This window comes from Pollachius pollachius (assembly GCF_949987615.1).
Source record: "Pollachius pollachius genome assembly, chromosome: 4".
NCBI classification, from domain to species: Eukaryota; Metazoa; Chordata; class Actinopteri; order Gadiformes; family Gadidae; genus Pollachius; species Pollachius pollachius.
Window position 1 is genome coordinate 27,630,919 of NC_136937.1, and position 13,134 is coordinate 27,644,052.

The following is a 13,134-nucleotide window of genomic DNA, read 5'->3' on the forward strand; positions in this document are numbered from 1 at the left end:
CTTCGCTATCATCTGCTATTCCATTTAATCCAAGCATTTTAGTGACACCCTCATCTAAATAACTGTTTTGGTTTTCCACTTCATTTGATTGCAGAGATACTCAGGTAAAAAGTGTTCCATTTTTATTTCATTAAACATGACGATTTTGAGCTTGTTAAAGTCAAGCATATCAGGAAATGTTAACGTTCTGTTATGCTAATGTTATTGAAAGCATTACACAAACTATATAATAACAGTGAAGAAATAACTAACTTGCATGATTCCTTTCAATCTTTCCTGTCCTTTGCATTTTTATCGAGTGGCTGTTTTATTCTGTTACAATGAAGAACCTTCTGAAGCAGCCTTCTATTGCAAATGTGTGTGTGTGTGTGTGTGTGTGTGTGTGTGTGCGTGTGTGTGTGTGCGTGTGCTTGTGAGTGTGTGTGATCTGTCGTGTCTGTGTGTTTGTGCGTGGGTGCATTTGTGTCTGTGTGTCTGTGTGTGTGTGTGTGTGTGGGTGTGTGGATGTGTGGGTGTGTGTGTCCGTGCGTTCATGCACGTCTGTGTGTGTGCTTGTATGGGTCTGTGTTTGTGTGTTTTTGTTTATGTGTGTGCGTGCATGCACGTGTGTGTGTGTGTGTGTATGCGTGCATGCGTGTACATGCGTGTGTGTGTGTGTGTGTGTGTGTGTGTGTGTGTGTGTGTTTGCATTAGCTGGACTGACAGCCGGCCCTCAGGGGGACTATCATAGGCTGGTAATCCTCTTCATGGTCTGCTAATTGTTTTCACAGAGGGTCCCCCACACACACACATCCCCCCTGACCCCTGACCCTTCAATCTCCACGGCTCCTCCAACGCCCAACTTGTTTTCCGGGCCTGTACACCTCTCTTTCTCTCTCTCTCTCTCTCTCTGTGACTCTTGTGTGTTTCTCTATGTCTCTCTCTGTCTCTGTCCCTCTATCTTTCTCTTTCTCTCTGACTTTCTCAATCCCTCTCTCTGTAGATCTTTCACTGTCACTATTGCTTGGTTTCTTATTTTGTACATTTTTTATCTGAAATATATGCATTTGAAATAACAACTTTAAAATATGAGTTGGTAATATTATGGTTCTAGCGAATAAACCACACACAGGCACTTTGGGGCAGCTCAGGGGTCCTTTGGGTAAGACGCAGGATAAACTGTGTCATTCAGTAGTCCCCCGGACTGACTGCTTTTAGCAACGTTACACTGTTGTGTTTCTGTATTTCCAGGTGAGCTAAAGTGATGAAAAGTTGTATAAAAGTAGCAACATAAATTGAATGTATAACAGTAAAAGTGAATGCATAAGAGTAACAGACTGGTGTGCGTCATATGAAACAGTGCTTTCAACAAACGGTAGTGTCACGATCCTACTGTTGGGTAATGTTAAAAGCTGGTGGGTAACTGGTTGTCATGGTAACTGTGGGAGTGGCTCCCTTGTTAGGCCTTGATTTTAGTCACCTGAGGGATCCAAGATGGCAGACAGAAGCAAGACGGATTCCTACGGGGAACGTGAACGTGACCGCTTTGTCGTCTATGTTTTTCAAGTGTTCGTCTATGTTATATGTCAAACAATAACTGAACGGGACAGCTACCGTTCACCCCAACGCTTGAGCTATTCCTCAACAAGAGAGAGAAGGACCAGAGCTCGCCAGGAATCCAGGTGAGTCACTACTCACGTGGCCAGAAGCGAGTTGCCTGCCAGCTGTGGTTTGTTACCATTTATGTGTCTCAACTCCTGCCTAGACAGAGAGCCGTTTTCAATATACCAGTGGGGTCGTGACAGTAGCAATTTGCTAATACAGAGGTCAGTAGTGTAACACCTGTTGCCTGCTAGAATGTACGTTGTGTGGGTGTGCAGAATATTATCAGTGTGAGTGTGTTACCAGGGTTATAGTGTAAGCAGACCTTTTATTTCAAGAGAACAAAAACAATTCTAATAAACTAGAAAATGCATTTCCTGCAGAAAATATGGTGAGTGCTGTAGTACAAAGTGAGGTTGAAAACATGTTTTAATAAAGCCACATAGATTAAGACGTAAAGAAACTTTAAATGGCTTAAATCAAGTGAACGGATTTGAACAGAGTTCAAAAGTGTAAATGGAGAAACAATGTAAACATGCACACCATTTAAAAAAATGTAAATGGTTGGAAACAAATAAAGTGACAGCTGAATGAAAAGCGCAAAGCATTCTTAAAAATGCAGAAATGTAAAAGGAATTGAACTGAAGAATCTGAAAGGTCAAATATATTGCAGTGCACTGCTAAAATACCTGGAAGCTGAAATTGAAAACTGACAGAATGAATGCTGAATTGTATTATTTGAAGAGGGAAAGTGCTGAAATACATTGTTACAAAAGCTGGAAGCTAAACTGTAATACTGTCAAAGCTGGAAGGTAGTAGTAGTAGTGGTACTAGCTGTAGGAGTAGTAGTAGTAGTAATGGTAGTAGTAGTAGTAGAGGCTGAAGTAGTAGTACTAGTTGTAGCTGAAGTAATAGATTGATTTGTTAAATAGAGTAATAGATTGATTTGTTAAACCTTTGAACAAAGGTTAACGATAAAATATTGACCAAGTTATGAAGTCTGAAGTAGTAAGTGTCTCCGGCTGGCTCCGGCGTCCTCCCATTGCCTTCCATTGTAAAAAATAGTATTTTTTAAAAGTAGAATATCATAAAAAGTATAAACTATTAAAAGAAATTGGAAAAGAAACGCCCAATATCAAGCTAATCTGAACATTTTTAAATTGGAATGGGGTGAATTGGAATCTAGGTGAAACATTGAAGGAGATAGGTCCCAAAGTTTGTAGAGAATAAGAAAGAATAAAGAAAGAAAGAATAAAAGAACCATAGTTGAGCGCTGCATACAGCACTCACCTAATAATACAAACCCGTGCAACATGGATGTCCCTTTTTGTCTAAACATGCAACACATGGGAATTGTACATGTATGTTGCCAAAGCACAAATCTAAAATAAGATATAGTACAACATAATAATACACAAATTTCTCCCTGCGTCTTCTCTCACCCTTTCTGTCGAGTCTCAAATTGTTATTTTGACGATTGACACATTGATTGAAAGAAGTTGAGATTCTTCAGTACGTTGCTGATATTTCCCAGTTCCCAGTGGAGATTCATGCACACATGCAGGCACACTTGCACACACACACACACACACACACACACACACACACACACACACACACACACACACACACACACACACCTGTAGGGAAGGGTTGCTAGCTAGGCTAATCCGCGTTTTGGTCTTTTTCTTTGTAAGAAGTCCCATCAGTCCCCTTTACCCCCCCTCCCCCCAATAAATATACTTTTACTTTTCAGTTGGGTCCTTGCAATTTTTCCTCTAGTTGTTAGGTTAGTGCCCCTTAGACCTTAAAGGATGTCACACACACACACACACACACACACACACACACACACACACACACACACACACACACACACACACACACACACACACACACACACACACACACACACACACACACACACGGGAAAGTGTGAGTTCACCTAGCTGGAAATCAATCAGTGCTAGCATTAGCCCGCTATGTTAACAACCTCACAGCTTGGCACTGTGCTCCGGCTAGCACTATTATGCTCCCCCCCCCCTTATTCTGCTCCTGTATTAAGATGGTAGTCAAAAAACCCAGTCCCGGCACAGTTTGAAACTAACACTTTCCTAGCCAATGGCGGAGGGGGGCTAAAACAGTGGGTTGGGCAAGATGTGACGGCTTTGGGTTAACAAACAATACGCAAATATATGTGGAATTAAGTAAGCATAGGTTCCTATAAGAGGAAGTGTATACTTTTAGTAAATGCAGCTTGAATGGTACAACATGTTACATTGACACTGAGCGTTGACAAAGGGTACTGCCGTCCAAATTCACCATTTTGGAGAGGGTTGTCTCCGGCCACTTTGACTTAGCATGTTTCCATAGTCTCTGATGACGTATCAGTGTCATTTTATGATTTAGTACGGATTTTCTTTTACATATAGCTCCTTTAAGTTCGTATTGCAGGCTGAACCGTAACAAACCTCCATACATCTGGGCCGCTGCTATTATAAATGTGATTATGTGAGCTTGTACCTATTTAATTCATCAAGTACAACCATTTGCAATTCATTAGATTTTCTTTTTCTTTGTTCCCCCCCCCAAAAAAATCGGATTTCGTTGACATCTCTGATAGGGCAGAACTGTCTTTGATTCCATGTAAGAGGGGCGGGGTGAGAAACCCATTAATGCCTGCACCAATTACTGAATCTCTGAGCGAGGAAGAGAGCGACTGAGTGATTGAGTTGCGGAACCTGCCTGAAAGCTTAGTTTACAAGACAAGTCGAATCGAGGAAACGTTTTCCCCATTTTCTTATGGGGATCGCGACAAGAGGTCCGTCTGCCCCTGACGGCATGAGCAGAAGACAGTCCTAGATATTTGTCATATAAAAAAAAAGTAGAACCCCAAAAGATAATATATATATAGACAAAACATGTTCAACCACATTACACAAACACTTGATCAGAGCAAAGAGATAGCGGCTGCTTTCTTGGTGGCACCAGAACGGCGAAGAAAGAACATACTTGACGAGCGATTCATGATTAGCGAGGCTCTCTGGGCGATCATCTCGCGCAGACGCAGGACCCCGGGGGCCCGTCATTAAGCGTCAATAAAAAGAAGAAGGAGAAGGAAGAAGACCAAGACTTTGAGGGACTGTCTGGTGATTAAACGGTTGGAGGACAAAATGCTTAACATTGTGCTTGGCTGTTCAGGGGCCTTGCTACGTGGACCCTTCAAATAAATGATGTGTGGAGGAGGGGGGGGGGGGGGGGGGAGACACGGTGGTGACAATGCTCCTTATTCACTACCTCATTCAGTGCCGAGCAAAGGCAAAGCAGAAGAAAGTGGCCGGAAATGACAGCCAGGTTTTAATTTGGCGTTAAAATGAAAAGGAAAAAACATGAGATGAGCAGACAACTCCAGGCTTGTAACAGGTCTAAAGCAAGTAAAACCTTTTAATTATTGTGCGAATACCAATGTTGACGGGAGTAACAGGAAAGACCATAGCCTTTTTTCAATAGGCTCTGTGATCGCAACAAAGATGGGAGTCCACACATGAAAAAAACGTGAAATATAATATTTATTAGACAGAGATGTGATCACACCGATGTGTCTATAGTCTTTAAAATGCTATATCCTTAATGTATTTCTATGCCTTACATAGAAGGAATGTATGTCTCCATAATAAAGTCATGCTCTGAACATTCAAGCTGCACTCTTATTCCAAACTTTATTTATACTGTTCAAATTCCACAAATTCCCAAAGAGTGTGTGTGTGTGTGTGTGTGTGTGTGTGTGTGCGCGCGCGCGCGAATGCGCATTTGTGCCTGAGTGTGTACATAAGTGTGTCTGTGTGTCTGTGTGACTGAGACAGTGCGTATTTTGCGTGCGTGTGGTGCTTCCACCCTCCTGTCGAGGCTGCAGTGTTCCAGTGGAGCTGACAGCTTGCTATGACAGCGCCTTAAACAAACCTCCTCGCCACCGCGGCCGCTGCACACGAGAAATGCCTTTGATTCTATTAGGCCTCCACATGCCAGAGAGAGAGAGAGAGAGAGAGAGAGAGAGAGAGAGAGAGAGAGAGAGAGAGAGAGAGAGAGATTTAACTCGACTCTCTCTCTCTTTTGATCCTCACACAGAAGCGCCACCAAAACAAGTTCTTAGCTTTCCCTGTGACGTCACCAACGAGATAAAGTCTATACGTAAACCTCAGTGTTTGCGTGATCGGCCTACCATAGTGAGACTTGAACAAACTTCGAACAAACTCTTTAAATTGTGAAAATAATCGAAATAATAAAACCGATACAAATAAAAAATAAAACGGAATAAACAGCAGTTAAAACAAGGTAGGCCTGCTGAATTTAAAGGAAATGTCTGATTAAGGGCATCCAGTAGTATTCTGTGTGAATGCGTCCCGTGTGATTGCTGGTTGTCACACGAGGCCATCTGAAGGGAAATAGAACCAAAATAAACATCAAAATTGAATATAAGGAGCCCCACCTTGGACACCCATTGGACACCCCTCTGTGACATAATTGCCTCCCATACACCTCCCAACAACCCCACCCCCAGCAGATGTATCTATTATATTTATTGCACTAAGCACTTTACTGGCTATGGGGAGTCGATGGGGTATTTATGAGTAGTTATTATGTGTAAGGGTGATTTATTAATTGATTCATGGAGATTAAATTAGGTATAAATGTATGAATTGGTGGACATCTAAAACTACATGCCTGTCTTTGTTTTGCTCCAACAACATTTTATTGTTATTCTGTAACAATGACAAATAAAAACTGAACTGAACTGAACCTTCGAGAGGTGACATTTTGAAGGTGAATGAAACGTCAGTGCATAGGGCTGCATGGCCCCATAACCGTGAGACTGTGGGCCTATTTCACTGCCTACCGCACGAGCCAGGTCCTTCAGCACACAGAAGCACGTGACACAAGGGGAGAGACAATACCCCCTCGTGCTCCTCCCGGAAGCCCGGGGGAGAGGGAGCGGGATAAAGAGGGTCGCGAGACAGAAATATGTTACGGGCTTCGTTCCGGTTCCGGCTATATGAACTGGTTAATTAGTTAATTCATCTATTTGTTTGTTATGTCGTTTAAAACCTCCTCTAGTAAATGTTGTCTTGAATTTGAAAAGTCAACAAGATTGAGATTCAACGATTATTCATCAGTCAAATCTTCAACGTCATGGACTTTTACAACAGGTTGTTCAACCTGTATCAAACACCTCGGATCTGAAACAACGGTGTAATTAATTGAACCCTGTCCAGCAATTATCTATTTTTTTTGGTTGTTGTGGTGGATAAGCATAAACTGTCCTCCATAAGACAGTTCCTTTCACATCACTGATCAAGACTATACCCTAATTGTGAGCAGACGTGCGTGGGTCCATTTGAATTTAATTGCGTTATTTATTTATTTTCCTAATCAAAATGGTAGATCTACACGAAAATGCCTTATTTGTTCTCATAACACACACACACACACACACGCACACACGCACGCACGCCCGCGCGCGCCCGCGCAGCCTGTGGTGCTCTTGAACAAAAGGGTGGTTGGCACGTGCTCTGGGCGTCAGTCACTGGTTCCTTAGCAACACGGACAACAGGAAAACACCTGTGGCTCAATGGGGGATACCGGAGAGAACTATTCTCTGCCTCCGCTAAAGAGCGTCAGGCTTTCAGGGGCAGTTCGCCCGTTTAGAGTTTCCACTGAAGCTGTGCCACTTGTATATCGAGCTTGAGGATAAATGGCAGCAAAATGAGCCTGAAGCGAACCCGATTTTGTGCGTGAATCTGGCAAAGAAGTCTTCCTGAAGGACAGCATCGTGCAGCCCTGTCGGGTGTCTGACTCCGGCCTGTCTGTGAGGCATATGAAGCAATGATTGATTAAATATTACGAAACAACATCCATCCATTCATCTTTGATGGCTTAATACAGTCCGAGCTTTTATAAATGGTAACGGTAGCCTACTTGTGTATACTTTTGGGCTGATCCAATAACAGTCGGGTTTAAATCCATAACTAAGAAATTAACTTTATTTACAGATTAGGTGCAGAAATTGTTAAATATGGGAGAATAATCACTATAATAGTGCATGATCAAGTAAAAGGTTTAGATAGGCCTACAAGGCCTGAACTGATAGTCCGACTACAACGACTTTTATTATTAATAATGATAATAATTAATAATAATAATAATAATAATAATAATAATAATAATAATAATAATAATAATACAAACAAATACTAAAACAATAATTAATAATAATGCTGTAGCCTACCACGTATAAATTATGTCTGTAATGTGTTATTGCTGTCTGTGTGTTGTTAATAATAGTTCGGCTATTAGGCTTAGGCCTATACTGCGGTTATAGATCTCTTTCCCTTTTACCTTTTAACTAACATAGCCTAGTTGATTTAGGCTTATTGCTGAATAGGCAATTCCCGACCGAATGAAAATAAAGGTTTTGTCAGAAAAAAAGATGTCACGAGAACACCAAAGCCAAAAGGGAAATTATGGTGTTTATGTTTTTTGTTTGTGAGATCACACGCCGCCCTGGACGCAAAATTACAGACACACACACACACACGCACACGCACACACACGGAGAGAGAGCGCGCATGAGAGAGAGAGAGAGAGAGAGAGAGAGAGAGAGAGAGAGAGAGAGAGAGAGAGAAAGAGAGAGAGAGAGAGTCTACGTCACCACACTGAGTGCCGCTGCACGCTAATCACGTAGCCTACCCGCTCGAGCCTCTCCATTGGCGCGCTCATTTAGCGTCTGTCACACGCGCGGCATGGTGTCGCTCCCCAACTTTCTACTGCTGTTTTTCCGAGGGAAGCTCGCGCGGTCGGTGTCTATGTTCATACTGGCGGTGAAGAGGAGGAGAGACGGAGTTTGCAGCAACAAGGAGGGAAAAAAGGGGGGAAAAGAGTTCATATATCCGACCTTTGCGGATCACAGCCCGAGACTCCTGAACCACACGCCGTTCGCACATCTATCAATTGCACGCTTTAGTTGATCTCTGCCTCTCTCCGTATGTTTTCCCGCGTCTCTCTTTGGTTCTCTTCCGTTTCTCCTTCTCCTATTTCGGAGCTTTTTTTTTCCCAAACGCGTGCTCTTCTCAATGTCCCCATCTATTTGAGTGGTGGGTGTTTTTTATTTTCTACCCTTTAGTACCCCCCCCCCACCCCCCACACCCCCCATCCCCCTTACACAACGACAGGTCAATGTATAGCGTCATGATGGAATCGGACCTGCACTCCCCCGTGGTGCCCCAGACGAACCCCTCCAACCCAGGGGGTCACGCTGGAGGCGGCGGGGGCAAAGTGGCGCTCCAGGAGCGGGTCAAGCGACCCATGAACGCCTTCATGGTGTGGTCCCGCGGGCAGCGGCGCAAAATGGCCCAGGAGAACCCCAAGATGCACAACTCAGAGATCAGCAAGCGGCTCGGCGCCGAGTGGAAGGTGATGACTGAGGTGGAGAAGAGACCCTTCATCGACGAGGCCAAGCGGCTGCGGGCCATGCACATGAAGGAACACCCGGATTACAAGTACCGCCCGCGGAGGAAGACCAAGACTTTGCTCAAGAAGGACAAGTACTCGCTCGCAGGCGGGCTCCTGGGGTCCCCGGGGGGGCTCGGGATGGGACAGCGGCTGGACAGCCCCGGGGGCGGCAGCGGCCATGGGGGAGGCGCAGTGACCGGCTACACCGCGCACATGAACGGCTGGGCGAGCGGCGCCTACTCGGGCCAAGTGGCGGCCGCCGCCGCCGCGGCGCACGCGATGATGCAAGAGGCGCAGCTCGCGTACAGTCAGCACCCGGGACCCACCGGGAGCCACCCGCATCACCCGCACCACCCTCACCCCCATCACCACCACCACCACCACCCGCACAACTCGCAGCACGTGCACCGCTACGACATGAGCGCGCTGCAGTACAGCCCCATCTCGAACTCACCGAGCTACATGAGCGGCTCACCCCCGGGCTACGGGGGGCTCACCGGCTACACGCACCCGCACCAGAACTCGGGCGTGCACTCTCCCGTGTCCGGGGGCACGCACGGCGGGACTTTGGGGTCCCTCGTGAAGTCCGAGCCCAACGTCAGCCCCCCGGTTCCTACGACGCGCGTGCCTCCGCCGTGCCCCACCGGGGACCTGCGGGATATGATCAGCATGTATTTACCGAACGGAGAGCCGGCGGGAGAGTCGTCCGTGCAGGGCAGACTGCACGTGCTGCACGCGCAGCACTACCAGAGCCCCGCAGGGACGAGCGTGCACGGGACCCTACCTTTGACTCATATTTAAAAGACGGAAAAAGTGGAGAAAGGTGGAAGTACAGTAATTTATAATGACCGTAACGTAACCGAAATGTTGATTCGGTGTTATTATAAAGTGCCTGCTTTGGTGCAGACTGTGGAATTGTATTTTTTTTTTTTTATTGGTTCATAGAATGATGTTGGACTCATTCTTAAAATATAACGAATAGGCCTAATATACATTTTATTTGAGGATTTAAGTCTGGATTAATCGCTATCTATGGCCGGGCAGATGTTGTGCACCCTGGAACTGAGAAGGTCGATGCCAAGTTTGTAAACGAGTCCTATCCTGCTTTGGATTCTTCTGGGATTTCTATTTTCTTCGTGGAACTCAAAGTCCCGCCATCTTTAAAAAACAATGAAATGTTTGAGGATAATGTTGTTCAACCAGTCAGTAAGTCAGTCAGCGTGAACCAGATGTGTTTCACAGCAAATTCATATTTAAAAAATAATTTCAAAGTTATGCTTGCAAACATGTAGGTCAGTGTTATATGGATTGTTTAGTTGTTGTAAAATGATGTAAATTGTGAATAAATAGGCTTATTGGCTGCAATAAGAAACTTCGTAGTTCAAATGTATATGATTGCTTGCGCATCGGTACCAACACTGGGTGTGCAGGGTGGGCCCTTTGGAGTTACTCAACCAGCCATCGTCCAAGAAATAACATGTTTGACATTTTTGGCCATTCTTCCAAACGTTCTTTCAGTTTAAAAAAATCGTAAAACTATGATTGAACGAATTTCTATGATATTTATCTAGGCCTATTCCATAGGCCCAATATTTTATTTACTAAGAACTTCAGGAGGAAAACGTTTTATTAAGGCCCCAGTTCAAGCGCCATTAAACCCACACATGCAGGAAGCGATCCGGCGAAAAATATGGCGTGACAGCAGCCGTCGCGCGTGGGCTCCACATGTACATACATGTAATTGTGTCGACACAGGATCAGACATATTGCGAGATATCAGGCGGTGCTCAGTCTGTATATATATAGGCCTGCATAAGGTCCCGCTGAACTATATTGTCTTGTTTTAATTAGGCCAAATCGATTATGTTATTGTTTTGAATTATCTTACAATCAATCATGAACATAATAGATAATTGTATAAAGAAAACGGGACCATTTGAAAGCTGGATTTAGTGCATATTTTGCTTATTCTTATTATTTATTAAATTGTTATGTTTGGCCTTTCAGGCCTAAATAGCATAGGGGCAGTTTCGATGCTAGTACCTCTAGAGAGAATATCTCTCATGACCAGGTTTAGATCATATAGGAACTCCGGATAAGTGCCCTTATTTATATTGATAACTGTGCGCCCAGACTGATCATTTTAAACTTCTGCTGGAGTTGGAAAAATACAACCGACATACCACAAGAGTGAGAGCATTTCACACCTTTCGTTTGCTAAATTTTTGCAGAATTGACATTTTTCTTTCGTAATGATCAACGTGATAATAGCTATATTGTCAAACATTTGTACTATTATGTAATTTGGCACTGTTCTACTTTTTCTGTTATTATTAAATCAGGACTAATCATAATTAATAATGATAATTGTACTACTTGGGGTCGGGCTTCTTTCTTTACTATTGTAGACCTTTGTTGACGTGTTGTTTCACTCTTCTTAACATTCGGAAATTATTCCCGACCTTTTGGGATTGATGCTGCTCATTGAGAAGACTTTATTGTCTATATTGTCCTTTCCAAGGCAGACGCCATTAAATCGTGTTCAGGATATTTTGTATTATTAATTCAGTTTCAGCGCTATCTCTTGGCACCCCAAAAAACACGCTTAACGTCTTCAGTGAACTTGTATACCACTCTCGGGGCCTTAAGTTGTGACGTCACAAAGTAATGTAATACGGCAGGTGTTCCGCGTGCATGACTGTTTTGTTACACGGATGACTATGACGTAGGTCGGATACGTTTAGGGCCAATTGTCCCGCGGCAGGGTGCTAGTCGAATTGCGGGGAGGGCCGGTGAAAGGGTGGGGGTCCTTTTGAATGAAGGGGTGATCATAGGGGCGGGGGTCCTTCAGAAAGAAGGGGCGATAAAGAGTGCCGGTGGGGATGCTTTTTGTTTGAGGAGAAGGGATTAGTAATCAATTCATGAAAAAAAAAAAAAAAGCTTAGTTAGTCCTACTTAAATCGAGCGAGCGGCCAAGCGCAACCCCTGACCACGAGCAGACAAGGCTGATTTTCCTTCGGACCTCAGAGCGACCTGCACAGCGGGCAAGCAACACAAACATCAACTTTACCACTAGTTGCAAATGTCAAGGTGGTGCTATTAGCATTTTGAAATGTATTCGGCATCCTTTCACAACATTTCGACATCTATTTCTCTTTAGAGCTGCTAGGTAGAGGAACATCTGGGTTGAATTATTTGACAATTTACCAATTAACCAATTTAGGGCGCAACACAATTGAAGTGCTCCGACAAATGTGTTTGATTTTGTGTATTTCATTTTCTATATAGGAGTATAGGTTTATACCAAACAAAAAATGTTATTGGCATGTTATTATTATTGCCGTAATTGATGTCCAATTAAAGTTGATCAAATATGCTTTCTGTATATAAATTGAGGACAGACTCAATGTTCGGTTTAGTGACGCTGTTTTACATACTACATCGTAGCCTAAATGTCCCTATATAACCTGATGTATTACGTTTTAAATGCGTTCAAATTATTCCTAGAAATCAACCTAATCGACACCGATTATCAAGTCAGGTATAACTTTAGGTAACTCAATCAAAACTGCCGTTACTGTAGCCTTGAAAAGCCCTTTCTGAAGTTTGCACTGAACTTGGGTCAACTTGCAACATGTTATCTGAGAAGGTTTGAAAAGTGAGAAGATAAACGACTTAGACCTGAGTTATCTATGGACTTTCTCTCTCTCTCTTCCCCCCCCCCCCCCCCCATGGCCGGATGAAACGATAGAAGGTCACGGGACAATGAAAGCAACAGAGACAGGTGGTGAGCACGCGGGCGTGGCGGTGTACACCCATACCTCGCTCTTATATTTCATAACCCTATGACGCATGCACCGGGATCGGACAGCGCGCGCGTCTTGTCTATCTATCTAAACCCCGCCCACCCCGTGTCATTTGGATAATCGCCGGCAGTTGATCACGCCTCCGCATATTCCTCTCTCCTCCTCACGCCTCATCGTCCGTGTTGGACCCGGTTCTGTCGACAGCAGATTATGCGCACCGATTGCGCGAGAAAGAATGTGC

At 44.1% G+C, this 13,134-nt stretch overlaps 1 protein-coding gene across 1 annotated transcript; it reads left to right on the forward strand.

Annotated features, from left to right (window-relative positions):
• Nucleotides 1-8,811: 8,811 nt before the first annotated feature.
• Nucleotides 8,812-9,888, forward strand: LOC307074134 (transcription factor Sox-1a-like; the record flags this gene model as incomplete). The annotated part of the gene is made up of 1 exon (XM_079734146.1): nt 8,812-9,888. The coding sequence occupies one exon, from the start codon at nt 8,812-8,814 to the stop codon at nt 9,886-9,888; it is 1,077 nt and encodes a 358-aa protein (XP_079590272.1).
• Nucleotides 9,889-13,134: the final 3,246 nt, after the last annotated feature.